Below are 26154 nucleotides of genomic sequence, written 5' to 3' on the forward strand. Positions count from 1 at the left end.
GCCCTGCCCGCTGATTGGTTGTACCCTCTGCCACTCCCGACGTTTGAAGGCGGGGGCGGGCGCTGACGTGTACGTGCGGAGAGCGCCGTCCGTCCCTTTGCGCGGAGGTGGGCGCGTGGCAGGCGCCGTCACGTCAGCCGCGCGCGGTTCCCGCCGTAAGCGCGCTCCGCGCATCGGATGCTTACGCAGCCGCGCTGAGCGGAGGCGGCGGGCGCCGAGAGGAGGCTGACGCCATGGAGGCGAAGGCGGCGGACCCGCTGCTCTGCGACAGCCTCATCCTGTGGGTGAGTGGCGCGGGAGGGCCCGTTCCGGCAGGGCCGCGCGGGCACCTGTTGGGTTCCCGCCGTTGCCGCGGTGACGGAGGGCGGGCCGGGGGCTGAGGGGCTGTGAGGGAGCGGGGGGGGGGCGGGCTGTGGGATCCGGGCCTGCGTCATGAGACGGTGCTTGACGACGGGAAAACGTTCTGTCAGAAATAGCCCTGTGGAGGCGGTGTGGTGAATGTCCTGTGGGCCCGAGCAGTGGTTCTCCAGTGTGGAAACCGCTCTGTAATTAACAGTGAGCATCATCAGGAGCTGAAACCCTGCAGCTTCGTTCAGTTTGTTCTTTCGAAAGTTTCTTTTGTGCCTAATTGTTTAGTATGGCCGCAGTATCCAGCTGGGGCTCAAAGGGAATCCTGAGGCGACGTGGAGGAGTCGTCTGAGAAGGGTCTGCAGGTCTCTGTAGTAATAAAAGTTTGCGTTTGTTTATTTGGCAGTACAACAAAAGCCTGGTCACCTTGCTTATGACTTTGTGTTCTGCTGCTGTATCTCCCTGGCTTTTTTCCCGACAATTTGGGCACATTTTATAGTAGGAAACATTCACTGCCTAAAAATGCTACCCGATAGTTTTGTAACGTGGGTGTCGTTGAGTTGAATGTTTTGATGACATTACAGAAAAATGTAATAAAGCTGCATTAAACCACACAAGGGATGTGCACGAGTTCCTAAGAAATATTAACTTAAGTAATATGTGTTAAGATTGTGTTAAGTTGTGTTAAGAACTCACCAGTCCACTGCAGAATCAATTTTCTAAGTGAAGAAGATAAAATTGTTTCTGCATGTGAAGTCAACTCTGGGTAAGAGTGGATGCCCCATCCCTGGAGGCATTTAAGGCCAGGCTGGATGTGGCTCTGGGCAGCCTGGTCTGGTGATTGGTGACCCTGCGCATAGCAGGGAGTGGAAACCAGGTGATCATTGTGGTCCTTTTCAACACAGGCTGTTCTGTGATTCTATGAGTGGCATGGTAGGAGCTCTGTCAGTACAGCTGGGGATCACAGAATCACAGAATTGCCAGGGTTGGAAGGGACCTCAAGGATCATGAATCTCCAACCTCCCTGCCACCAAACTTCCCACCTAATGCTAGACCAGGCTGCCCAGGGCCCCATCCAATCTGGCCTTGAACACCTCCAGGGATGGGGCATCCACAACCTCTCTGGGCAGTCTGTTCCAGTACCTCACCACTCTCTCTGTAAAGTATGTTCTGGTATTGTACCTCTCAGAGTTTTCTGCTGTTTTCGTCTCCAAACTGGAGCAGTGTTAAGATAAACCTCCCTACATATGGGTCACTTCTGCATAACAGATCCTCTGTAGGTGTATGGCCAGAGAACTGTAACGCCTTGAATGTATTTGTGAGGGATTTGTGCACACTGGCCTTTAAATATATGTGTGTGTGTATGTTGCAGTGTTAGAGCGTATGTGTGTTTGGTGTGTGTCATCTGATGTCACTGTTAATTAATAAAAGGGGGAGGAAAGTGAATAGGGAATGCACGTGGGGATTGAAGTACAGCGTGTCTTAGAATCAGTTTTCCTCCCACAGTTCATTTTGCATTTGCACTCCTCATCTAAAATCAGAGCTGAATTATGTGAAATGAGGTGCAGGTGACAGATGTGACACTTGTTAATTGAATCTTTTTGTGTCCAAAGCTTAATAAAAATCATGTCACGGTAAAGGCTTGATCTTGTTTGTACAGAAGTCACTGACAAAACTTCTTTCAGCCGCTGGTATGAAAACCTACTGAACTGGTTTGTTTACAGGAGAACCTTGCTTCTGCTTGGTTATGGTCTCCTTCTTAAAGTATCTTTTAGATATCTGATTTGAGAGTGCATAATCCAAAGCTTTACGTATGCAAATCAGAAGATGCAGGAGGAAAACAGTGTTTTAAAACTGTCTCTAAAAGGAAGGAGTTTAAAAGTCTGGTGGAGCTAAGTCGTCCTTCCCAGTTCTGGTACGGCAGCATGGAGACAGAAGGCTTTTTTTTTTTTTTTTACAACAGATGTGCTTTTACTTCGGTGCTTTATGGCACTGGCAGCATTTGTAATGTTAATGTCCCTATGGCTGTGTATAGTCATAGTGTATGCCTATGAGAAAGATAACTGCTCCTGATCTAGTAATAAATGGGGTGGTTGTTTAAGCCAGGCTCCTGAAATGGTCTTTAGCTTGAGTAGCAGCGTGTCCTTGAGGCTACATTTAGAAAAACTAATCAAACTTGAAAAAATTAGTAATGGTGCAGACTAAAAATCTACAGCTGCTTCTACCAACCTCCTCCCTGTGCTCCCAAATAATGTTGGTTTTGTAAATACAGAAAAAACACTCAGAGGAAATGACTGCATTGGCATGGGGTTTGGAGAATCTGTAATTAATACCCCTACTATCATATTGTTTGTAGACTCTTAAAAAACTTTCAAATGTGCAGAGAGACTAAAACTCTTGCTCTTGCTTTTTGCTTAATCTTAATGAGCTGTTTTATTCCACTAGATAGCAGCATACATAAAGCAGCTGCACACCACAAGGATTTCCAAAGCTATTTGCTCAGCTTTTGCAGAATTGGGTGGCCTTGGTCATAGAACTAAAATGACAGAACCTGTTACATTGCTTAGCAATTTATTTGGTTTACAAGGGTGTGTATCCAAGGCAGCACTGAAGTATTGTGCCATAAAGCCCTGAATTCTGGTGTGCTGAGTCTTGACGTGTGAGCTTATGTCTGCTCCTGTGTTGACATGAAAGCTGCTACGCTATTAGAAAGCAGTGCTGTCAATCACTGCTGCTTCGGTTTGTTTTCTGCTTAATCTTTTATGTAACCTGCAAGGATTACTGACTTCTTGCTTGCTTTAATACAGGATTTTCAGCAGACTTTTGAAATTGAAAAATAAATGAATAAAAAATTCTGTTTGTTTGTTTCTCCCCCCTCTGGGCTTAAGTGAGCAGTTTTAGAAACTTTTTGCTGATGTGGTGTGACTTGAGAACATGGGTACCTCTGTTTTAAGGCTTTATAGCTTGAAACTGTTACTATTGGATGCAGAGCTTAGTAGATAGCCTGACAAAAGAGCATCCTGTGGATGTGTGATGCTGGTTTTATAGATGCTGCCTCAAACTGATGGGATAGTTAGTTACTATATGTATAGCAGTCTGACAAGCAAATGCTCATTGCAGTGCTCTGTAACAACGTAGAAGTGTTGAAATTGTTCTTTCTTTGAGTTCAGCTGTAAAATTTGAATGGTCAGGATGGGAGCTGAATCTTGTTTGTGTAGTCCTTGCACAAAGGGACTGTATTTATACTTGTGCCTAGAAGCAGCAGCTAGAACACAAGGATCAGATTGAATAATTCATATAGAATAGATTGGTAAACTTCCTATAAAGAACTTCCATCTGTAATCTGGTTTTCTAATAGAGGTGACGAGTGAAAACTGGGGCTTTGTTGCTTAATCTTCAGGTAGAAATATGTAGAGGAGGTAACTTGCTTAAACGTGGTTGGATGCACGAGGTAGTGCAATGCTTGGAAAGTACCAGGAAATATAAACCTATTTTAGCTGTAAATATCATTTCGAGGAGAAGATGTATAGTAGATTTTGCAGTAGAAATTTATTCTGTGTAACAGTATTTTGTAATTGCACATTTTAATAAGAACATCTGTAGCCTGACGTTTGAATTCCTGTGTTGCAAGGAAATAAATATATTGCTAGTTTGCACTGCTTCAAATGCTTCAGTTTGTCTCAGTCATCTTCATATCCTCCAAGTGTGTGGTAGCTCTCAGATAACTGCATTTTCCAATGTTTTTGCATAATTTTCTACCTTTCGTTCTTAATCACCAAATAATCTCAGGACACCGTATTTGTGCTGCGACTTCTGTTAGAAAATGCATCTATAAAAGGCTGGATTATTTTTATCTTATTCAGTATTCGCTTCCAGTCTGATGCCAATTTTTCTTGAGGCAATATGTGTCCACAATTAAGTGTTCCAACATAATCTGAGGGGTGGATGAATGTGACCTTCAGTTTCCCAAATTAGCTATCTATAATCTGATTTATAATAAAAGCACTAGTATGAAAAAACAAAGCATGGCAATGCAAACTTTTAAGGTACAAGTTGTAATCAACAGCTATAAATACTGAGGTAATTAGGTTAAAATCTACATCATTCAAAAAAGATTTCAGACTGCCCACAAAAGAAGGGAACAGTCTGAAATGTATATAGAAGGGCCTCTTTCCTAACGAAGGAAAAGGAAATTGGTAACTAATGTTGTGTCCTTCTGTCCACTGACTAACAAATGTGATCTCTTTCACTCTTCTAGTTGCAGACGTTCAACACTGCTGCACCTTGCAGAAATGTTCAGGATTTGACCAATGGCGTTGCCATGGCTCAGGTGCTTCATCAAATGTAAGTTGATACATAAGTTCAAAGAACAGGTATTTATTTTCTTGAGGCTTGTGTATGTAAGTCACTTTCCCACCCAGAGGTTTATTGTATAGTTATAAATTCAGAGCAATTTCAGCTTGTAGCAGAAAATGAAGCGTGTCTTTAAATCATCCCCTGAACAAAAATATCGTGGTATAATAAGGTGATAGAAAGGAGAAGGGGATGAGGAGATATTCTGATACTGTATTATTAAATTTATACTTAGGAATAATAAGGCAAAAAGTACGATCTTTTTCAATTTTCTTATCAGTAGTATTTCTACTGTGGATACCCATAGTTTAGGGCTATTCCTCTAGGGAATAAGGAACTAAAAGTTCAAAAGGCACTGGTCCATTGCTACTTAAAGGAGTGGTAGTGGGCTGATGAGCAGCAAAATCATTGCAGTTGTGCTGGCATGATGACAAACAGAGCTCAATTGAGTGACCTGTTAATTTTCGAACTTGAAGTCTCCTCAGAGAGGATTCTGACATGAGGCGTTTATAGAAACTAGTTATCACTGCAGTTTTGGTGGTGATTCCAATAATAAAGGAGAGGTCTGAATTATCATCTCTTACACAAACTATATTTTTGATTATTAAGAAATTACTTGTCAACCTAAAAAGGTTTATTTTTACAGATCTTGAAGAGTGTTGTGTAAACACAGCTCACCCTTTTCATGAGGTCTACAACAAATGGTGTGGGGTTGCCTAGCGAAGATTTGCTGAGGGTCACTTCCCAGCACCTTTGTGCTGTGTGTGTTAACAAGCTCTGCTTGTCGCTGTTACTTAGCTCGATGTCCCTGTAGGATGCCACTATTGCTAAACCAGTGTGTCAGTCAGACAGCCATGTCAGGATCAGAGAATAAGAAATAATCAGCACTCCTACAAGCAAAGATCTGTAGCAGCAATGTAGCATAATGGCCAGAACACTGGCTTACTGTGTGTTTTGTGATGCTAGGGTTGTAGAGGCCTTGGTCAATTTTATTTATAAGCAAGTTAGTAAATAGTAAGTGGGGATAATATCTGTCTTGTATTAGGTTCTTTGATATCAGTGGATAAACAATGCTGTGTATAGGTTGAGATATAGTTAGATATGATGTGATTGTAACTCTTTGCAGCTTAGAGTGTATAAACTCCTCTGCCAACAACTCATTTCTGCTGGTGAAAGTGAATATAGTTCTGTCTAAACAGAGGTAGAAAACAAACAAACAAAAACTACTACTATAAAATGAAAGTAGATAAAATGTCTGTTTTTTTTTTCCTTGATAAGTGCCTTTGAATAGTTGCAGTGAATGCTGTGAAAAGTCCAAATGTACAAAAGTATGTAGCAAATTTAATGACAGCACTTTCCAAGTGATGACATTTCTGTACAGCACTGTGACAGCTTTGGTAGGTGTAGTAACTGAGCGTGACAAAGGCCTTTGCCTACTTGTATTTCCAGGTCTAGATGGCTCAAACATGTACAGAAATTCTTTCTGCCCGGGAAGATGCCATCTTAATTCAGCCAGAAGGATGGATATTTCCTATGACATGAGTATAACATGCAATCTCCTGGAGTTCTTGCTTCATTAAAGACCCTGGTTAATTCATGATGATTTAATGCTGAGAATCTGGTGCCTTATTTATTTACATGTGTGCTTATTAATGCTTCAATCGTTTAATTTCATTTCAGAGATGTTGCTTGGTTTGATGCATCTTGGCTAAATCGCATTAAAGAAGATGTTGGTGACAACTGGAGGATAAAGGTATTAAAAACTCTGATTAAAAAAAGTTTTGTGAATGTAGATCTGGTGTCTCTCCTGAGCCTGCCTGGCAGTCCAAAACCTACGGATCAGAATTAAGCTCAGGCTTGTTAAGGTTACTTTGAACGTACTTGAACTGTTTGTTAATAGTTTGAGTGACTTCTGGAATTGGTGCATGGGGATTTTCTGTTGTGATATTTCTCTTCCTCTGTCATTGTGGTCCTCTTCCAGAGCTGCTTTATAAACATTTGATTGTAAAAATTATTGATTTTACTGTACTTAAATAATAGATTAATAAAAACCTGTAACCTTATCTTCCATGTACAACAATTAGTCCAGTAATCTGAAGAAAATACTGCAAGGGATTATGGACTACTATCATGAGGTATGGAATTCTGATTGTTCTAATCAATAAATACGTTTTTCTCTTTCACTTAGGGCCTTTTTTTCCTCTTTCACCTCAGCTAAGTAGTGTGTATGAGGGGCTTTTTGGCTAGGACATATGTAGTAATTATCTGGTTAAATGAGAGGTCTGAATGAACATAAAATTAGTATAATCATATAAAATTGGATATGTTTATGTGTATCATGCATATACATACTTAAGCATGTATAATTTAGATAAGACTTGGAGTATAATCTGGAAACCATTTCTCTGCTGCTGCCTGGGCAAGCGGCAGAAGTGCTGAACTACAGAATCCTGCAGGCTTTTGGGTATACCTTCATTTTGCTCCTTCCAAGTAAAGCTTTAATCCTTTCCTATTCAACGGGAACACATTTAACAGCCTTAGTCAAGTTTTTCTCATATTCATCTAGAAGCTGGGGGATAAATTACAAATTCTGTGGATAAAGATAATGGTGTTCTCTCTTATGCAGATCAAGTACAGTAGCTGTAAATGGGTGCCTTGTCATGACTTAAAAAAAAATAAAAAATAAAAAATAAAAACAAACAGTAATAGAAAGCATTGAATTTTTTATGGACAATGATTAACTGGTTATGGTGCAGAGAATCTTACTCCATCATCTTACTGCTTCCTGGTTTCACGTCTTGTGATATCAAGTGCCAAGCCATTCCATACTGCCAGCACTGAAGTTTTCTGGCAAGCCCAGGAGTGGAGTTTGTTTAGGTTGATGAAAAACTTTCTAAAGATTAGGGAGGAAATGAATTTAGAGTGTGTGTGTGTGTGTATACACACACACACACACACACACACACACACACACACACATATATATTTATATTTATCTTCTTGATAGAAGAAAATAATTATCTCATATCTGAGGGTTGTCATATGATCTTTTAGTTTACTGCTGTTTTATTTTCTTCTGCAAATGGTCATTAAAAAAAAAAATAACAAAGATGACACACCCCAGTTAATAGACTTTCAAAATTTGTGTTCTTGCTAGAACAGTTCTAATGAACTCTTATTAAAGTGCATAACTACATGACAATAAATAATTGCTGACTGATTTCAGTATATCTTAATGCCATTTGCTTTTGATTAGATTGGAGGCAAACATTAGGTACGGAGGTTCATAAGACATTGGCTAGCACTGCATTGAGTACCCCCTACCCAAGTACACACTCAGGTTGAGGAGAGGGAGTTTAGAACTGCTTTTTCTTGCCCCGAAAAAGGATAGTTTGTGTTACATCTGTATCATGTATGAAGTCCTGTAACAAAAGTGTTAAGAACATTTGTTTTATCGAGGCCACTTCAGGTTTCCTAGTCTAATAATATGTGCTCTCTCATAAACCAGGATTTTTGGTTTGTATCTCTGCATTTAATGTTTAAAAGCTTTTCCTTTCAAGTTTTTTCATAACAAATTTATTAATGGCCTCTTCATTGTCAAAATTTCTTAAATGACTCATGATTTCATGGTAAGCAAAAACAAAAGTCCGGCTTCTCTTTTCAATTATTTTTCAGTTTTTGGATCAGCAGATTTCAGAAGAACTTATTCCGGACTTAAATAAGATTTCTGAGAAATCAGATCCTACTGAACTGGGGAGGCTTATGCAGCTTATTTTAGGCTGTGCAGTCAACTGTGAAAGGAAACAAGGTATGTACTGCCTTAATCTGATGAACAAACAGCAGACTGCCTCAGGACGTGGTGATTTTTAAGATGGAAGCCATGTGGAATCTTTCTTATGTATTAAGATGTCTCTGTTGCATTCAGATGCCTAATCTGAAAGTGGCATTTACTTAAAAACAGAAAACCTGTGGAAATTTGTATATGAAACTCAAACTTTGTTCAGGATTGGGTCAGAATAGTCTCAAATATGCATGGGGAAATTATTCCTACTTTGTAAAATACGATTAAAGACTTCAAACGTATTATTCAACTACTACCACTCAAGCAAATTAAATGAAAAGCTACCTTTTGTTTATCTGTAGAGGCTAAAGTTTTATTTGTTTTCTCTCATAAGAGCTGGTGGCTTAAAAGTCCTTGCTATGCTTTCATTCATAAAATAGGTTTGATTCCTAGGTAGTCTGGAATGATTGCATCAAAGAGTGCATAGGAAGTAAGCTGTCAGGTTGCATTGGGAATGAAGATACTAGCAGTAAATGTCTTTTGCTACACTTGATTTATTAAGTCACTTGCAAGGGTTTTGACTTTTTGCAAAAAATTATTCACTTACATGTGTATAGGTAGGTATTAGAAAAAGTGCTGTGGAAATATGGGTGTCTTGATCTCCTTTCTCTATTATACATAGGATAAATTTGTTCACTTAGGAATTTATAATTCCTTACTGTTTTATTAGATTATGGTGATGTTGGTTAATGGTAGTGCTCTGTGTGAGAAGAGCACTACCTTTTTAGGAGCAGCTTTTTAGAGTACAGTTTCTCCTGGATCTTTCTAAAAAGCTGTCACGTTTTTCAAACCATTAAGATGAACATTGTTATTAATCACTACAAATCTTACTTTCCACAGAACACATACAAAATATCATGACCCTTGAAGAGTCTGTTCAGCATGTTGTCATGACAGCCATTCAAGAAGTAAGTGATTCCCAGCTTAGTGCAGTCAGCTGAGAAATTGCATAACTATTTGGAGACAATGGACTCCAACCAAATAGTCTTGGTTTTAGTTCCATGTCCAACTGTACAACCTGTGGAGGTGCATCTAGAAATGTTAAGAAACATATCTAATTGCCAACTGCTGATTATATTGGAATCTGGATCTGAAATTTCTTCCCTGCTTGTAGTCTTGTATCCAGACTGTGCTGATCGTAACTGTGGGGCTGCACTGTTCTGACAGCTCCTGATGTACAAACTCCCAGCTGAGTCTCTTCTATTTTTGTCATGGTTCCCTCCCACTGCCATCTTATTATGTTCTTAGTTGGATCATCTCAGTGATCCAGCTCAGAGCATAGTCACATTTGTGAGGGTCAGGACTGATGCTCAGCAAAATGTGGAAGTAGTCAATAACTACAATACTGACGTTAGATGAAAAATTAATGTGTAAATGCACCCCCCTCAAGATAACAATGGAGATAGTATTAGACTTTAAAATTTTCTGATTAAAATGAGCTATATAGTTTTAAAATCCATCCTATTTACAGAAATGATTCCATACACCTCATTTGTTGTTTTCTGACCAAACTTTCTGAAGGAGGTCGAGAAATAATACTGTACTTCCTGAGTAAGCACTAAAGCCCTTTAACTGCTGACAAACAATGTGCATCTTTGTATCAGAGATCAAGGAAAGCTGTGTTAATGTTCCCATTGTTTGCTTTTAATGACTATTAGCTTACGATGACACAAAGAAATTTGATAACTATTAAATTTGTGGGGTGAAATCCTGTCTTCTGGTCTGCTGTTTTAACTTGACTGAGGAATATATTCATCCAGTAACATGTTACTGTTTGCACTTCAGTTTTGGGGGGGGAGGATCAGTCATCTTACTCTAGATTTTCTTCAAATTCTGTATCAACAATGAATATTTTTATTATTATTAATCTGTTTTTATGATTTGGAGGGGAATAAGGATGTGATAGAAAATACAGCTGGGATACAGTAGTAGACAGTGGATTTTCAGAATATTAGCCTCCTATTTAACCTTTTTTTTTTTTTTTCCTTCCCGTGGCCTTTTTCTGTAGCTCATGAGCAAGGAAGCGATGGGTCCTTCTGCAAGTGATGCACCAAGTGAAATGGAACAACAGGTAAGTGCTTAATACTCTGTAGTTGTTGTAGTTCAAGACTGAACGTGACGCTGGTATCTTGACCTCCCTCAAATGAAGAGGACTGCTCTTCCACTCCAATTCTAAAAACAAAACAAAATGGATAAAACCAACAACAACAAAACAATCAACAAATACATTAGATCTTTTTTCTTCTCTCTGCACAAACCGCTTGATGTCTGTTCTGTCAGAGCTGACATTAAACTGTACTGGTTCAAAAAGGATAGAGCAATATCCTGGTGTAGGCTATTGTACAGTAAGGTAATGCTCTCTTTCATTGTCAGTTCTAAGAAATGGATTAAAAGGCTTGTGCTAATCAAGCTTCTTTAAAATATATGTGAAGAAAGCTAGGTAATCCTCCTTGCTGGTGTAGAACTGCCAATTCAAACCTATGTTGCAAGAAGAGCTAAGTGTACATCGAGACTCAGCTTTATCAGACTAAATGCTTTGTTTTCTTCTGAGATGAAGGGTATTTGATTGCCCAGAGCAAGCTTGAATTTTGAAAGATATTGCTGTATTGACAATGAATTTAATGTTGAGAAAAGGAAGATAGGCATCTCACTTTTAGATTTGATCCACATGTATGAGTCTCACAACTTAGTTAATGAGTGTATGTGATCCAAAGAACTGGAGGCATTTAACAGGCATAGATTTTGAAATTGTGACAGTACAGTTACCCTTGTTTTATTTGTTTTTGTTTTGCCTTTAGCATAAGTTGTTGTATTGAATCTGAATGTTTGAGTTTCAATACTTGACTTAATACAAGCAGTACTCATTTAAACTGTGGTTAAATGAACTGAGGTTCTGATCCAACAGTAGATATAGGTTTCTAACTCTGTGTGAGTGCCTAATGTCCTTCTTTAAATGATTTATTTAAGCAATTGAGACACTTCGGAGACTAGAAGTGTTTGACTGTCTTTGTTCTTTAAAAGCTTAAAAAAGCTTTGGAGGATCTTCAAGAAGCAATAGCAGAAAAAGAAGAGTTGGCACAAAGATGTCAAGAGCTAGATTTACAGGTAAGAAACAGTAAGCAGCTTATTTCTTTATTATGTAGTAGTGGTGTTGTTAAGATGCAGAAATTAGGAAAGTCAAACTGAATTTTGTATTCATTTAACTTTTAATGAGATTTCTTAGTTGTGTTTTCTTGGAGGGGGTAGCAACCATTCTCTGCACTCTAATACAATGACTTTCCTGATGGAAATGTAAGCTGAGGTTTTGTGTCAGCTCTTAACCCAGAGATTGCTTCATTGTTACCTTTATGTTCGCCTCCAGTAGCAAACAGCCATCAAAACGAAAATGCCATGGCTTTTAGTCACTGCTGCTGTTAGTCCTTTGAACTTTATATTAAAAAGAAATGCCATTCATTTACTAATCAGTCATTGGATTTAATCAAAGGAAAATTATGCTGTTTTCAAAAGCAGTTGATAAAAGATTGTAAAATTTATCTAAAAATTTGAGCTTCCTTATACACAGTTTGATCATGGAGAATACTTTGAGAAATAGAAATAATAAGAATCTAATTGCTTGCTTAGCCCCTTGCTTAACAGCAAAGATAATACATGTACCTCTGTTTTTAGTGGTAATAGCAGTTAACTGAGTCTCTTTTGAGAAATGAGCGTTAACTTCACAGAAATAAGTGAGAACTTGATTTTTTTTTTTTTTTCCTAAAGAAAATTAGAAAAGTGCTATAGCCCTAAGTCTGATTTCTTTATGAGAATAGAAAGAGGCTTATGTGATAAAGCAGCTCACCTCATATTTGATCCTGTACAAAGCAAACATTTGTGTGGGCATCTTCTTGTAGGAGCCAGAGTGCTGTACTGGCTGTATGAGCCTTAGTAATAAATAACTCCAGAGACCAATTTTAAATTCCTACAGACAGTAATGACTGAAATAGTTGTGTCTGCATAGAAAGGGAGTTCTGGTTACTAACTGTAGATACGTAAGATGATCTTCTTGGAGACATAAAATATTAATTAATAGTAAGCCTTCTTGGTAAAAGCAGAGAGATAAAAGTTCTTGTGAATAGAACCCTGAAGGAGAAAACAATTTCTTTTAAACGTGCCAGAGAATTGCTCTGACAGTTGAACTTGCAGATTACAGTTGTTAAACTTTGAAAAGCATTATATTTACTATTCAGAAGTTCTCACTTCTAGAGATGAAGAAAGGTCGAGGGAACTGGGCTTGTTTAGCTTGGGGAAGAGAAGGCTCCAGGGAAACTTCATTGTGACCTTTCAATAATTGAAGGGAGTGTATAAACAGGAGGGAATACAACTGTTTATGAGGGTGAATAGTGATAGGACAAGGGGGAATGGTTTTAAACTGAGACAGGGGAGGTTTAGGTTAGATATTAGGAGGAAGTTTTTCACCCAGAGGGTGGTGAGGCACTGGAACAGGTTGCCCAAGGAGGCTGTGGATGCCCCATCCCTGCAGGCATTCAAGGCCGGGCTGGATGTGGCTCTGGGCAGCCCGGTCTGCTGGTTGGCGACCCTGCACATAGCAGGGGAGGTGAAACTAGATGATCATTGTGGTCCTTTTCAACCCAGGCCATTCTGTGATCTAAGGAGTGGCTGAACCTTGGACAGGAAGTATTACACTGAGTAAGGCTGATAGGCTATTTACTCACAGATATTTCTGCATGCAGGAATACAATAAGTTGTTATCCGGTACTTCAAAAGGGCTGGACCTAGAAAGCCAGCATCTAATGAAGTGCTGCAGGAAATACAGTTTTGTTTATTAGATCTGTTTCATAAATCTTTAAATTACAATCACAAACGTGCTGTTTCTTAATGTTGCATTGTTTAGATTATATGTATCTGATGTTTTATCTAATAATGTCACCATGATATGCTTTTTTAACTTATTTATTGAAGCCATAATAATGATTGACACTTCTCATTTAAACTAATTCTTAATAAATTCACTTGTAAGGTCTCAATCTTCCTTGATATATTCCAAGAATATAAGAAAGGTAGGTTTTCTTTATGATTCAGGAAAGCATAACCCACAAAGCATATTGTCCCTGTTTAAATGCCAGTTAACTAACATGTGCTACATGCTCTTATGTTTGACAGGATGTTAAAATTAACACAGTAGTTTTCACTAGAAAAACTTCTAAAAGTTCTACCCTCTTAATCCTCCCCCATTTTATGGCTGTTAATATACCTACTGTTTCAGTACAGTGTTGTACTCTCATTTGCTTAGCTGTGAACACTCAGTTTCGAACTTGTTTGATTGTTGCAAAAAATGCATGCTCTATCTGAAGCAGTCTAGGTTTTTTCTTTTGCGTGTGTGCTTACCAGCTTCTGGCGCTTGGAACCGCTTCTTGCGCAGCCGTTCACTGCTGAGCGCACGGCAGTACTGTGTTAGTGTGCTAGCCAGTGCCATCCTGCTTTTATTGTTAAGGACAAGCAAGATGGAGAGTACCTTTACAACAGTTTTTGTATGGTACCCATTGTATCTTTCCTACTGAAAATCAGTTTCTCTCCATATCGCATCGTACGCCTTTTCCATGGTTTCAGTTACAAAAGTTTCTTTTTTTAGAGATACTTTTCCTTTAGTGCTTCACAACTTTCAAACACTAAACATCTGTATGCTATGTATATTACATTCTAAAGTTTCTAAACACTCAGCCTTTCTCATAAACTAATTTGGTGACGTGCTGCTGTCTTGCTCTAGTTATTTCCAATTGGACAGGTCTTATAATGTTGATGGTGTTTTATCTGTACTAGGTGGCTGCCCTTCAGGATGAAAAGAACAGCTTGGTGTCAGAAAATGAGATTCTGAATGACAGGCTGGAGCAATTAGATGACTCTCTTGATGATCCAAATACCGTGGTAGCAAAAAAGTATTTTCATGCACAGTTGCAGCTAGAACAACTGCAGGAAGAAAACTTCAGGTATGAAACCATTTTATTTTTCTTTCAAAAAAGCCTTTCTTGTCATGTCAAATACATCCTGAGAATTTCTGGTAGTCTTTCAGGATTTTCCATCTTAATTTCTTTTGCTAAAATTCAGTAGCACTTCACACAGTATAGATTAATACTACTGTATTAATCTATTTTAAAGGCAGTCCTCAACCTTAATAAGAAAAACAAGTTGTTATTTTGTAATTGCTATTTTATGGTCCTTTCACACATTAGTCTTCGTGATCCATATGTAAAAAAAAAACAAAACATTTTTTCATATGGTTCCCTGAAATAATAATAAATATAATCTAGAATATGTAATATAATCCATTGTGGGTTAAAAAATAGACATTAAAATGCTTTGTACTTACTGTACCATTTTTTGGCTTCTTAAATCAATAGGTTTCCTTTTTAAAAAATTATTTTTAATAGTTGTAGTACTAAGTGGAACATTATAAGCAAAATGTGTGGTGAATATATTCTTAACAGACTTCCTGTTTTTGTTGTGATAGGCTTGAAGCTGCCAAAGATGATTATCGTGTCCATTGCGAAGATCTAGAAAAACAATTGATTGAACTACAACACAGAAACAACGAACTAACCTCTTTGGCTGAGGAATCTAGAGCCTTGAAAGATGAAAATGACATTCTTAGGTATATAATTCTGCTCCGCATTAGTAGGATTTAATGACTAAACTCAAAGCTCTGTATTTCTTAAGAATTTTTCTATCTGTGGGTAAGTCCTGCCTAAACAAGATACAAGGTGCATGTTACAAAAGGGCTCTTAATTAAAGCTGAAATGAAGAGCAAGCTTACATGCATAGCTTCTCTTGTTTGTATAAGAACAACAACATAGAGTTCTTCTGTAAAGAAAGATTAAATGAAGACAGAAATTGCTGTTCATGTGTGATGAAAGGAAGCTTAAGCTCTGGAAGAATTAAGATATTTTTGTAGGGATATATATGTGTATTTTACTAAAGGGGGACATTCGTGTTGGCAAGAGCCTGCCTTTTCTGATGTAGGAGAGCACACGTGCAGCTAGAACTTTAACATAACTTTTCGTATCTGAATTCTAGGCTAGATTTAGGTTCACTACTTGATACTGCTATTTATAAAATAGAGAATCATAGAAGCATTTAGGTTGGAAGAACCTTCAAGATAATCGGGTTCAACCACTATGTCAACTGTAATGTCATAAAGGCCTACTATAAACATCACTTATCTGGCTTACAAGTGCAAGCATATAAATGTTGGGGGTACCCTTAGTATTTCCCAGCCCTCCACATCCAGCTGAGTGTCGAAGCAGACGAAGCAGCAGTCACTTCTGGAGTCTGGTCCAGCCATCGGTCCTACTTGCTTAGTTGCCATGTTACATCACATATTTGAATTGGCCAGCAAATCCTCTTAACATACTGATGCAGAAAGAAGTTACCAAGAGAAAGAGCAACAGCAGGGCAGCAGCATCACAAAACAATGTATCAGCCTTCCCCTATGGTTTGGTGCTTACCCTCAAGTGTTATCTCAAGTCTCTCTTGCAGTATTTTTATCCCAACAAAGAGAAGGGAAAACTGGGGAATGCCACATCACCACAGGAAAAAGTCCATGCTTAGTTTTTTCTAATGCCGGGATCAGTGGCCATAATATGAATAAAACATAGAAAAAAAATGATTTCAGGTGTTTACATTATAGTGGTTCTTAAATAACATCAGAAATAATAACATCTTAATAATAGATTTTCTCTTGCACTAGCTTCTAGTGACATGAGACAGATATTAAATTTTGTGAATGGTCAGCTGGCAATCCTTAATCATATCTGCTAATGGTTGTTCTCATGGTATCCCTCTAATGAGGATATCTGCATTTTTTTGTCCTTTCCACTTACCAGAACTTTGAGGTAACTATGCAGCACAGGATGTTGTGGTGTATTTAAGTTACACTCTGCAGAATTCCATAGAGATATTTGATACACTAACCTCTGCTCATACTTCTGGCACATGATCGACTTAGTCTAACGTAAGCCCTGTGGTGATTTCACTTTTTATCAACAATCTTTGCATATAAGGGCAAGTTTGCAGTTAAAAACAGAGCTGCACGATTTAACTCTGCTCTGAAGTATGTTGTATCTTCCTTTGAAAATAGCTTGAATGTGCATGTAAGAAGAATCTGATTTATTTAATCTTTGAAAGAACAGTCTGTCTTCTAATTCCTGTTTATCCTTTAAGAGCTACTGCAGACAAAGCAAGTAAGCTGGAATCAACTGTTGAAGTGTATCGTAAAAAGCTGCAGGATCTGAATGACTTCCGAAGACAAGTCAAATCTCTGCAGGAAACTAACATGATGTACATGCACAATACAGTCAGTTTGGAAGATGAACTAAGGAAAGCCAATGCAGCCCGTGCCCAATTAGAAACCTACAAAAGACAGGTAGGGCTGCACTTATACTAAAGATGTTATTTTTTTCTTCAGATACTGTTACCTAAATGAAAATACTTTTGTTTCATCGGAAAAAAAAAATAATAATAAGTAGCTTAATCTAAAATGCCATGGGCTTGAATATTCAAAAATGGTGGTTACCTCCTATGGATGACAACATCAACATTAATTTAACAGACCATGAACTTAACCTGTATTATGTCCTTAGAGCTCTTCACTTTTAAAAAACAGAGGAAAACAAGCATTTTAACAATCTTAACTGTAGCTTCCTTCTTGATTGGTTGGTTGTCCATTATTTGGAGGTTTTTCTCCTTTAATTTAGCTGAGTTAACTTACGTTCTTGTGAGAAACTGTTTAGCTGCTACTGAGATCATCGCTTGCCTATAATGTTCTTAATATCAGGAAAAGTTATTTTAAAGAGAAAAATTTATGTGTATGATCATAGGATAGGATGAAGGTTCTCACGTAATTCTAAATGTCACATGCATGTTCATATGCTAAATGTAATCTCTTAATAAAAAGGTCCAGGAGCTTCATAACAAGCTGTCTGAAGAATCTAAAAGAGCTGATAAATTAGCATTTGAAATGAAACGACTTGAAGAAAAACATGAAGCTTTGGTCAAAGAAAAAGAGGTAAGTGTGAGCTTATTTGAACAGCTAATGAAAATAAATTGTGTGTTAAGTGAGTCTGTGTGCACATATCTCTGTAAAATAAAAAATATATTAAAAAAAAGTTAGTGCTACCCCTTATTAATGTTATTTGGGCTTAAAATATTGCAGTATTAATTACTTCCATCTCAAATTTGTGTGCTTAGAGACTGATAGTACAGTGTGATGCATTGAAAGAGACTAATGAAGAGCTCCGGTATTCACAGATGCAACAGGATCATCTGAGTCGAACAGGTATACTGCTTTATCTTCAGAGGCTTTTCTCTCATAATCAGTGGGTTTTGTATGTTTGTTAAACTGAACTTCTGCAATTTCAGATGCATCTCGTATTAAAAGTCATGATAATCTTGCTGCTGAGCTTTTGCCGGTGGAATATAGGTAAGACATAAAGGTTGTGTTTGCTTTATGATTTTTGTGGACGGGGCGTAACATTAATTGTCTCCATGAAAGCTCAGTATTTTCAGGGCCTTTTCACCCACTTCTTGATTTGCATCCCTTATGTTTACGTAAACCCCTTCATGTAGTAGTTAGTAATTATTTCCCCATACTATAATAGATTTGCATTCTTTTTTAAAAACATAACAGTTTTCTATATGTAATGCACAAAAATATGCCGCAGCTAAAATAGAATAGCAAGTTGCTAGCTCTGGTTATCTTGAAAGTCTGGCAGAGTGAAGCATAAAGACACAAATAATTTGAGTTTGGAGTTGCATAATTTACCACTTTGCTCATCTCAAGAAAATCCTTTTGTGGTGTTTCAGAATTTTAAGTTACCTTTCCATCCAAAATTGAATTATTACCCTATTTACATTCTTCAGGAGAACTTGTGTTCAACTTAAGGTGAACAGGAATTTTATCTCTTCTTTTTTCTTAATCAGTGGTGACTCTTTTCTTGTGGTTTTTTTTTTTTTTTTTTTTTTTTTTTTCAGAGAAATGTTTATTCAGCTTCAGCATGAAAATAAGATGCTTCTACTGCAACAGGAAGGATCAGAAAATGAACGTATTACAGAGCTCCAGAAACAGCTAGAGCAAAAACAGTGGACAGTAAATGAACTAGAAACTGAAAAAAGGTGATGGGCGAAACAGTATTTAAAATACAGCAAAATGTGGTTTCTGGTCCTTCAGAGTGGCAGGCATCTATAGCACAGACTGTGCTGGCAGCCAATTGCCCATTTAATTTCACCAGTGTGAAATGAACAGGAAGGGATAACAAGACAAGCTAGATGGAAATCTTAAATATGACGTAAAATTTGGCAGCTCTGAGTCTGGCTTGGTGTGAAGGAATTGTTGTCTGTAGAATACTTTTAGCTCTGATTCTTGATGGAATGGATGTAAACTCGATTTCTAAAGCTGCAAGCAAATGATGCTGGGATATGGCTTGAATTTTTCTGTCAGTTAACAAATGCTGAAAGCAGTTTTGTAGGACACGATAATTTAGGAGCAGTTAAGTTTACTTAAACCTTAAAATGGTTCCAGTTCAATCATTATAAAATGTTTAATAGAGCTGCCAAATGTTTGTTTCAGTAGAACTTTAAGTCATACTAAAATAACTTGGAATCAGTTTATATGTGGCTTATGTCCTGCTGGGTAAACCCTCTGCAAAATTATCAGCCAGGCAGGAAGAAAAAACTCACTGTACTGTGATCTGTTTAGATTATATTAACTGTCTTTTCTTGGCTTTTCTACCTAAAAGGCTAAACAAGGAGCGTATTGGAGAGTTACAACAGCAGATTGAAGATCTGCAAAAGACTTTACAGGAACAAGGTTCCAAGACAGAAGGAGTAAGTGAAAGCTCAGCTTTCTTGACCCTGATGAATATATCTTAACAGTTCTTGTTTAAAATCCTTCAGTGCAGCATCAAATATTGTTTAGATGCATCTCTTCTTTTTCAGTGTGTTTGGTGTTGACAGATACTAAGGAAGTAGGATCCTAGCTAGAAGCTTTTTTTTCTATTTTTTTCCTCCCCATTTAAGAAGCTGTAACTCCTCAGTAAGTCTCTAGTTTTATGCTTAAGCGGTGCTGTGAGAAGAAGGATAACTTGAAAGAAAGAAAGAAAGATATTGGAGTTGGCATCTATCTGGTGCAAAAAATCTGAGTGCAGTTATGGAAATAAATAAAAAATGGAGGTTCGAAAGCTTGCTTAACTTTTTTAGATGTGATAAGTTTTCAAGGATCACTTGTAGGATTGTTTTTAATATTGCACATTGTGAAATACTGAAATTAACTGAATTTTAACTTTCCTTTGTAGTCTAGCAATCTGAAGCAGAAATTGGCAGCACATATGTAAGTAACACATATGCATCCACAGTAACTTAATTATGCCAAATAATTTGATTCTTGTAGCATGTAAACTGCCCAAGTCGTCACAGTGACGTCTTGTGTTTTTTTCTGAGTCACTGTCTTAAATATTAGCATTTGAGTCCTTATGCTCTGGTCTTGAGAATCTTGTTACAATGGTATCCACTTAATCATATCTTCTTCACCAGTGGTAATGTAGTTGTTCTGATTCTGTAACACTTATAAACATCACTCTTGCTCAACTCAAAATGTATTTAATTATTCTGAAATGTATCCATCCTTTCAACAAATTGAGTTCATACTAAGGAGGTACTAGAGAGGTTTTTTTGTTGTTCACGTTGTTTCTTGCTTCTACCCTTAAGTAACTTTTATATTGAATCTCAGTTACAGTTTGTATCACTGTGCCAAAATGCATACTAATATTTAAACTCAAAGGAATCACCAGAGTTTAAAACTATTGCTTAAACATTTCCTACAATTAACTTGCAACTACTGTATCTTAGAACTGTGTGTGAAATCATGTATGGAATTAAGCTTAATTCTTCCATTTGTAGGGAAAAATTGAGTGAAGTTCATGATGAGTTACAGAAGAAAGAGGCTGCTCTTGCAGAACTACAGCCTGATGTTAGTCAGAACCGTAAGTTTTTTGTCTGTTTATTTTTTCATCTCTGTGAATCTGTGTTGTTTCTTCTGAAATGGTTTGCATAGTATCTGGACTATGAGATACTAGTCTGGATAAGGCTTTCTTCTTGCGTGTAGATCTGAAACAGAATTAAAAAAACAATCACTTGGAGGGTTTTTTGGTTTTGGTGGTTTGTTTTTTTTTTTTTTGCTTCTTGTTTTGCACACAGAGGCAGAGGCTGGTTGGGGCATTACTTTTGTTGAATGATAAATGGGAGTTCAGAGTCAGATGGGACCCTATGGTAGGAAACTGCATAGCAGCTGAAAAGTTACTTGGAGGAGGGGGAGGAGGCTTAAGTACCGTGTTTATCTTTGTTTTGGTTGTCATTGTTCATGGTTTCTACAAATAGCCCAGAAGATTGGGGAGCTGGAAGCAGCCTTACGAAAAAAAGATGAGGACATGAAAGCAATGGAAGAAAGATACAAAATGTACCTTGAAAAAGCAAGAAATGTGAGTGGCGTATTTCTGAAGATACACAAATTGTTGAATGTATTGATTTGTCCCATTCCCAAACATCTCCTGCCCTTGATTACTTGATTCCAGTCAGAAATGTACGAGAGTATATAGTTCAGCCTGAACAACGAGATGCATTGGTCATCTTCAATAACTTTTAATATCCTATTTCATACTGGATTAAGAAAACAAAAGCTTGGTTCTCATCCTCACTGCCCAACTTATACTCAGTCTGTTTTTGTATTTCTCCTGTGAGCAAATGAGGTGCAAAGCTGATATGTCATGCATTTGTTTTGCCTTTTATAGGTGATAAAAACCTTGGATCCCAAGCTGAATCCAGCATCCGCAGAAATCATGTTGCTTAGAAAACAGATAACAGAGAGAGACAAAAAAATTGAAGCGTTGGAGGTAAAATCTATATGTACTTCAAAGTAACTTCAATTAATGTGTTCTGCTTTCTTGGACACTTAAGTTACTCATGATCCAGTACTCTTTAATGCTCCTTTTATTTAGGAACTGCACAGATTATTAAACCTATAGATTTTTAGCAGTGTCTTTCCTTGTACGTCTGAAACACAGATTTGGAATATTTCTAAAAACTTTTAAGATGTGTTAAGTGAAGTACAGCACAAAAGTAAGGATTTTGCTGCCACACGGTAACTTGTACAGAGCTGCAGAGTCTGATCTTTTTCAGTAGTAATGAAATTCAGTTTGTGTGACTAACTAGGTGTTAGGGCAATGACAGTTTTACTAGACCCATGGTATCAGTGGTTTCATCAACTGGAGTGTTTGAAACTGTACTGAAGTGTAAAACGTGCTAATTTAGTAAAATTTCATTGCCTGTGCTTCTCTGGAAGGAGCATTGGCAGCAGTCCAAAGACAAAGGAAAACTGGGAAATGCTGCATTCATTTCCATAACAATATTGATGGGACGAGTTACTTGAGCAAAAGCAGAATTCATCACTATGAGTTAGTAGGCCTAGAGTAGGCTTAACAAATGTTGTGACCTCAAATTTCTTTTACATGAACAAATTAGTAATTATAAGTATATAGAGAATAGAAATTCAGTAATGTGACAAGAATATTCTGCCAAGTTATGTTCTTGTCTTTCAGTCTTTTTCACTTTAAAGTGCAAAAAGACTTCCAGACTATTTCTAGACTTTGCAATGCACTTTCACAATTTATTTTTCCAGTTTGCATTTCAACTTAGAAACTTATTTTCAGTTTCTGTGTAAAGGTTTGTTGCTTCTTGAGGTAGTCACTGTCTCAAGTATCTCTGTGCTGTTTAAGGAAACAAATTTATTTACATTTGTACACCTTCTAGTTACTTTACATGCTTAAGCTTTTCTTTTGCATAACTTATGTTCCTCACTGAGCTGCAGTAAATTTATGCAGACAATTTCTGTGTCTTATCTGAGATTGTCTTCTCCAATCTCTTTCCAGGCTGAATACAAACTCGCTAAGTTACGTGATTATGAGGAAAATTTAATTGTAACTGCATGGTACAACAAGGTGGGTCAAAAGATCATTTGTTAATCTTTTAGAAACCTTAAAAGTACATGTTGCAAAATGTGGCAGTGAAATATTACATCTTTCTTTTTTTTTTTTTTTTTGGATGTTCACTATAAACTGGTGCTTAGGACAGAAAGCCAATGATTTAGCTACTTGTCTGAAATATCCAACTTGCAGGTTAGCATGGCCTCATGCCTAAAAACATTGAACTAAGGTGAAGAGAGGAGCCTGAGACCCCGAGTATGAAGTGAGATCATTCTCTTGTACTTTCTAATGCTGACTGCAGGCAAGAATGCAAAGTTTAATGAGTCCTAGCTCATTAGAATTATTAGAATTTCCAGTCTTGAGGTAACTTGGAATCAACATTGCAAGCATCAACACCAGCATCAACCTTCCCAATAGTAATATAAAGGGAGAATGTTTTAATAGTCAACTATTTGGTAAAATTATTATATTTAGTCTTTTCTGCTTGGCTTTGGAACAGGAGATTTAAAATTTGTCATAGGTCATGACTGCCATCTTAATAGTCATAAGCTGTCATAAGCTTCCACCTGGATTTGTCAAACCAAATTCTTTAATGCTCAATAGCCACTTCTCACATAACTTTAGGCAAAGAGAGGCTATGATTCCAAAGATTTTCAGACTCCTGCTTCAGATCTGTGGAGTCTTTAGCATGGCATTTGTGAAATTACACTAGTCATACTTACAGCAGTGTTGTAGTGTTAGATCTTAGATTGCTGTGAAAAGGACTAGAGAAAGTTCATTTTCATTTGAAACAATGTATAGAGTTTCATGAAGGCTGGGAAGGAAAATCAAACAATGAAAGCAAAGTTAAACAGCATGCTTAATAAAGGAACAACTTTGCAATAAACTAAAATTAACATATTCTGTGATGAATGAATCTTATTTTCTTTTGCATTGGTTCATACCCTGTATGGCACTACAAGGTTCTACTAGAAGTATAGTAAAAGCAATTATTTATACGTATTAACAATGTGTGTGAAAGATGACCAATCTTTTTTTTTTTGCTGTGTGTAATAAGTGTTATCTTATTGCAGAGCCTAACGCTCCAGAAATTAGGTATGGAAGCTAGACTGCTTGGCAGTGATGGTGCCTGCAGGGATGGCCCAGGACGTTCCTTCCTAGCTCAACAGCGCCATGTCACCAATACTAGAAGGAATCTCCCTGTTAAAGTACCAAGTGCAACATCTGATTGAACCATAAGGACCGTGAGGGAAGCTTACCTGCTAAAGTGTCCTTAAGTGTTTTATAGCTTCTACTTCAACTGTTTGGTGAAAGATGATGTTACAGTGGTGGGCATCTGTGAATTCAGCATCAGAATTTATCAAGAACTTAGCTTAATTAACTTGATCAGTGGTATCTAGAAGGTAGCACAATAGAAGTAGATATAATAATTACAGTATGTATTTACAAGCACAACTTAAGATTTATATTTGCCTTGAAGATATATTGTAAATATAAAAATTGGCACTATATATTTAAAACTAATCAATTTATTTGGGCTAGAGAGTTGACTTTTGTAATAGGAAGATGTTATGCAAAAATATACTTCAGGAAACTGGCAATATTTGACATTTTTGCTGGCCTCTTCTAAAATCAAGTTTTAAAAAATTGGTAACATGCTTTAAAAATACTTCTTAGATAATATAATACAAAATACAATTTTAGAAGCAAGAAAATATTTGCGTTTATTTAAAAATAAAATTTTAAAATTGTATTACTAGTTGACCTGTATAACAGGTGACAGGCTTTATCATCTCAAATCGGAGACACAATTATGCAATCTATTTAAGTAAAGGTCAAGTTAGTGCTTATATACACTAAGGAAATCCTACCTTGAAGATGTTGAATTCACCAAAGCCAAATAAGCTTTTGTTTTAGAAAAAAAAAAAAAAAAGAACTATTGTATTAACTCAAGTCTGGGCTATGTTTTAAAAGTCTGGAGTACCTGTGCACTGCATTTGTGAGATACGTGGGGGGATGAGGGGACAAGGCTGCAGGTGGTGATGGTGTAGGAAGAAACCTTTATTTCCAGCTATTTATACAACCTTAGGAATAGAAATTATTTTTCTTCATTTTTAAATGTAGTTTCACTGCAATTATTTTGAACTAACTGTGCTATGCAGGTAAGTGAAATGCTACTTTGCTAATCCTCGGCAGCAAAGACTGAGGGAGAAAAGTCAGAACTGATATCTGACACTTGAGGGGGGAGTTGCTGCCTTTCTCCAAACGTGTGTCTCTTTATTGAAAAAGCGTTCTATTTTTTGTGAACTGTATTTTTAAGAAATTTATGTCCATCCTTTTTTGCAAACTGTCTAGAACAAATTCATTATAGCTGGTTAAATGGCATAAAGAAACAGCGGTTCTTTAAATGAATACACTTAACAGTATGCAAATGAGGTTGCCGCACCTGTCTGTAATTTATTATAAATCTCACCACTGAAAGCATATAGTACTTCACCACTGAGGCCATCTTTTATTTGAGAGCTGGGTTCAGCTTTGCTTTGCAGAATTGAAGTTTCTACTTTGAGTATGGATTGAATTGTGAATTTTGAGTAGTCTTGCATTTTGTACGCCCCTCAGTATGACTTGTTCTTTGATTTTTCCCTTCCCGATCTTCCTTCCCTTCTGCCTTCTTGGCACTGTATGCAATGCTAGAGAAAAGGAAACTTCTCATTTTTAATACTTAGTAAGTTTTGTTTCTTAATAGCGTTGATGGCTTACAGTCTTATACACCTAAGCACTGCAGAAAGATTTCCTCTTGTGAAACTTACATCTATACAAGGTATTATTTAAAAGCCAGATTCATCTGAAAGGTGGAGTGTTATGAGCAAAGAACATTCCAAGAAACTGCTTTTGAACAGTTGTGTCTGTCAGTTTGTGTTCTTCAGGACTCTATGCTTCTTTGACTACCTCTTGAGTTTTGAAGTCTTTGACTGCAGCAGTGATGGTTTTTGTTTTTGTACTGTTAAGATACAATAGCGTGTTTAATCTGTTAGTGGTGTGGGAGATGGTGGTGAGCAGTAGAACGTGAGAGTAAGCCTTAGCAGGCTGCTTACATTTCTTAAAGCCTGGTACTTCAGTGTGTTCTGGTGAAATACGAACCTGTTGTTGGTGGTGTTGAATGAGTCTCTTAGCTTCTGTTCTTTACAGCATGAAAACTTTGATGGACCTCCTTCAAGTATTCATCTAGTTAATAGGCTTGGTACATGCAGTGTTTCTCACGGTAGTAGAGCTGTGTCAGTAGTCGTATCAGGTGCTGAATAGTGAAAACCTTGGAGCAAATATCTTTATATACTTCTCAAAACTGCAGACCCTGGGACCAAAAAATGACCGAGAACCTCCTTACTATTAATTAAAAGCTTGTCTTCTAAGCAGAAATGAAAAATTTAAATACCTAATTACAGATGGGAATAAGCCTTTTTCAGAGTAGGAGTGGTCTCCAGTAAATCTATTAAGGATGCAAAAATTTAAAATGTTCAGGTATTTGGAGAAAATTTTACTTCCTTGGCTTTTTTCCAAACTGTTAAAACTTAGATGGGTAAATACAGT

The 26154-nt window shown here is 37.3% G+C and overlaps 1 protein-coding gene across 4 annotated transcripts; it reads left to right on the forward strand.

Moving 5' to 3' along the window:
* The first annotated feature begins 82 nt into the window (after positions 1–82).
* On the forward strand, positions 83–24508 carry HOOK1 (hook microtubule tethering protein 1). 4 transcript variants are annotated; one of them, XM_090146736.1, is made up of 23 exons: positions 83–284; positions 4607–4692; positions 6382–6454; positions 6786–6836; positions 8377–8509; positions 9383–9450; positions 10551–10613; positions 11564–11647; positions 14360–14526; positions 15048–15188; positions 16757–16958; positions 17490–17600; positions 17783–17870; positions 17954–18014; positions 18566–18706; positions 19330–19417; positions 19885–19919; positions 20489–20571; positions 20966–21066; positions 21376–21477; positions 22513–22581; positions 22759–22828; positions 23640–23755. In XM_090146736.1, exons 1-22 carry the CDS (start codon positions 234–236, stop codon positions 22792–22794), a joined length of 2034 nt encoding a protein of 677 aa, XP_090002862.1. In that variant the 5' UTR covers positions 83–233; the 3' UTR covers positions 22795–22828; positions 23640–23755. The 4 variants fall into 4 exon arrangements, with proteins under 4 accessions (XP_090002862.1, XP_090002859.1, XP_090002860.1 ...); XM_090146733.1 differs by lacking the exon at positions 22759–22828 and having other exon boundaries at positions 87–284; positions 23640–24508; XM_090146735.1 differs by lacking the exons at positions 83–284; positions 22759–22828 and adding an exon at positions 404–555 and having other exon boundaries at positions 23640–24508.
* Positions 24509–26154: the final 1646 nt, after the last annotated feature.

Source organism: Phasianus colchicus, chromosome 9, assembly GCF_987193195.1.
Source record: "Phasianus colchicus chromosome 9, bPhaCol1.hap1.1, whole genome shotgun sequence".
Taxonomy (NCBI): domain Eukaryota; kingdom Metazoa; phylum Chordata; class Aves; order Galliformes; family Phasianidae; genus Phasianus; species Phasianus colchicus.

What these genes read in the sequence shown, in the direction of transcription:
- HOOK1 (XM_090146733.1), top strand. Translation starts at nt 234, where the DNA reads ATGGAGGCGAAGGCGGCGGACCCGCTGCTCTGCGACAGCCTCATCCTG. An exon ending in GCGACAGCCTCATCCTGTGG is followed by an intron (nt 285 to 4,606) that starts GTGAGTGGCGCG and finishes TCACTCTTCTAG; the next exon opens with TTGCAGACGTTCAACACTGC. An exon ending in GATGAAAATGACATTCTTAG is followed by an intron (nt 15,189 to 16,756) that starts GTATATAATTCT and finishes TTATCCTTTAAG; the next exon opens with AGCTACTGCAGACAAAGCAA.